This window comes from Ammodytes marinus (assembly GCF_949987685.1).
Source record: "Ammodytes marinus genome assembly, chromosome: 20".
NCBI classification, from domain to species: Eukaryota; Metazoa; Chordata; class Actinopteri; order Uranoscopiformes; family Ammodytidae; genus Ammodytes; species Ammodytes marinus.
Window position 1 is genome coordinate 17,362,537 of NC_137224.1, and position 2,854 is coordinate 17,365,390.

The following is a 2,854-nucleotide window of genomic DNA, read 5'->3' on the forward strand; positions in this document are numbered from 1 at the left end:
TTTGCTTTCCACTCACGTCTTCTCCCTCGCCTCCTAAGGAATACCTTGCCTCAACATCAGCAGTCCATCTGTCTCCCGCTCAAACACATGCACGCACGCACACACACACACACGTGCACACACTCCCATGAGCCACCCTTGAGCTTACATTAACTACTGTATATCCAGCCTGCTGGGCGAAGAGACCAAGAAAAGAATATAGCAGTTTCACTGAGTATTTAAAGTACAAAAGAAGAGAAAGACAACCTGCTGGGACATATACTCCTCTACTGCAGGACTTTCCCCATCAGAAGGACATCATAGTGTGTCCATTCCTAATTTAAAGCTATAGTGCGTACCTTTTTTCCATATGTTGGTTACATTCAAGCCATCAAATCAATCAAACGAGTTGACACACGGTTGATCAAGCCTAGCAGCTCCACAAAACTCTGTATTTACAATATACTCTCAGTATTTCAAAGTATGGCAGCGTTTAGAAACTGGTGTTGCCGACCCGACTGTTACGCGCTCCCACCCTTTTGTTCTCTCTCTCCTCTTGCCTCTTCCATTCTCTCTCTTTCTCAGGTGTTCTGGGCCCTGATTGGGGGCAGGTGATTCTAATTCTGCCGAGCTTAAAGGCGTGGCCTGGGCGGCCGGCTCGCTCTCTCTGCCTGCCTGACTGGAGGACGGTCGGCTGTTGATCTGTTGCGGCTCCTTGCGGTTTCCTTAGTTTTTGGTTTGTTTAGTTAATGGGGGGCTGCTAGGTGGTGTTACTTTATTTTATCGTAGTTTTAGAAGGGGCAGGGGAATAGTTTATTTGGAGGAAGGCCTGGGCAATACTGTGGCTGCCCCAGGTCTTCCTCCCGTTTACCTCTTTTTCTTTTGCAGCCTCCTTATTGAGTTGTTGTTGTGGGATTGGTTTCTTCCTCAATAAATTACATTATTGTTTAAATAACGATTCTTGCTTTCATTGTGGTCTGTTTCTTGGTGTTTACTGGCCGGCTAAACGAGCCTGGTGGTGTCGGCCGTAACACCGACTGACACTGGCGCAGGAGCTCAGAAAAATCCCAAGAAGCACCCCAAGAAATGTTTCAGTTGTTGATTCTACTGCTAAGAAAAAAACCCTTGACGTACAGCAGAAGGTGTAAAATCCATGCACCATCATCCAAAGGCTAGTCTGGCTGAACGGTTTCCGCTAGCGTCTATTAGCGCAGACAGTGTCGTTGTCATTATCAGAATTACTCACGGAAGTATCGCGATATAGCTTTATAGAGAAACAATCTTAAATCAATCAACTTTTTCCATACCGTATTGAGTGGTGAACCCACTTCTAAAACCTTGCTTACATCAGTGAATAACAACTTGAAACAATACATTTAAAAAAATTAAACAGACACCGTGCTCATAAGGGAAATATATTTATTATTCAGTGTTGTGCGTGTACATGCTGTGTATTGGTGTTCGCTGCAGTTGAGGAGAACCCTCTCTCGTTGAATTTTAGATTGCGGATGAGGATGAGAGCACACCCATAACGTGTATGTACGTGGATACATACCAAGCTGCAAACTAACTATATTTTGTATATACACTCAAACAGACAGACACAGGCGTCCACTGTGAGATCCATGTGATATGACTTTGGGAGCTGTAACAATGGAGGGACAGGGACAGCAGGGCAGATCGGTTCATCTGCGAAAATATCTCATTCATCCCGAGTGGTCTTAGCTTATACAATATGAAGAGTATGTTTACATCTTGGCTAGCCCAAGGACATTTTGTAGCACAAGTGATGCATATTTTCGGTGTCTGCCGCTGCTGCCTGTCTCTTTATAAGGACATTTGTACACCTGAATTTCAATCTAGCTGCACTGATACTATCTAAAAAGCCTTTTTCAGAGACTTCAGTTGATATTTGAGGTAATGCTGGTCTTACTAGGATAAAATATGTTGGAGTTACAAGTCTGGAATCTGAAATGGAAGCAACAGTCATTTCATAGCAGCTGGATAGCTCTAGGTAACACCACCGACTTTGGTTAAGGGAAACCAGGGTTCGATTCACGGTCAGGGCGGAGCAAATCCAGTGAAGGTCCTTAGGAAAATCTTTAATGCTAACTGCCTACCTCCATTTGGATGTGGCTTTGGGTAACAACGTCTGCTAAATGAGATGTAAAAGAACTGTAGCTATTCCTATTCCTAAATATGGCGTATCGACTTCTTAGGCATTCTCCAGAATCACTATAGCCTCGTTTCCACTCAGCGGGGCACACGTTTTTTTTTAGGGTTCCCACTTGTCAAAAGTTGGAAGGGGTACCAAAAGAAGTGAGCCAAGCCGCACCTATTTTTGTCACCCTTTTTCTTGGGATACCCAACTATCCCAAAAGGGTTGATAATCATTTATGTGTGAGAGAAAAACCGCATTGTGTAGTCACCTCGAGCAAGAGTGTAAAATATTGCATTTAGAGAATAATGTTGCGGGTAACTTTGTTTAGTATGTGGCGTTTTTTCCATTTAATTGAATTAATCAACGGGCTACACTGTGTCCCTTAGCTACAATGTCCCCATAGTTACGTACTAGTGGCCAGCGCTGTTCAACTGCTCTGACCCATAGACTGTAAATACTCTGACCACTGCTATCACTGTCCGGTCATAAACCCAGTTTACCAAAATAGGGTACTGTCTGCAGTGGAAACGCAAGCCAGGTCTAGGGTAACTGTGCTGAATCAAACCGAACCGAACCGAACTGTGCTGCTCAGTGGGAAACGAGGCATGTATACGCTAAACAGCAGGAAGAAGCTGGATTAGGGATGGTGGACTGGGAGAGTGCAGTCAGTGAGGATAGGGACCCTCTCTCATTGGTTGTGGTCACTGTGCCTGT

The 2,854-nt window shown here is 44.5% G+C and overlaps 1 protein-coding gene across 1 annotated transcript in view; it reads right to left on the reverse strand.

Moving 5' to 3' along the window:
* Nucleotides 1-1,419: 1,419 nt before the first annotated feature.
* The window catches only part of spata20 (spermatogenesis associated 20), a 48,052-nt gene continuing 46,617 nt past the window's right edge, over nucleotides 1,420-2,854 (reverse strand). The window contains exon 16 of the mRNA XM_080048957.1: nucleotides 1,420-2,854. This exon is cut by the window's right edge and continues 203 nt beyond it. Coding sequence (XP_079905083.1) covers nucleotides 2,842-2,854 — 13 coding nt within the window. The 3' untranslated portion in view covers nucleotides 1,420-2,841.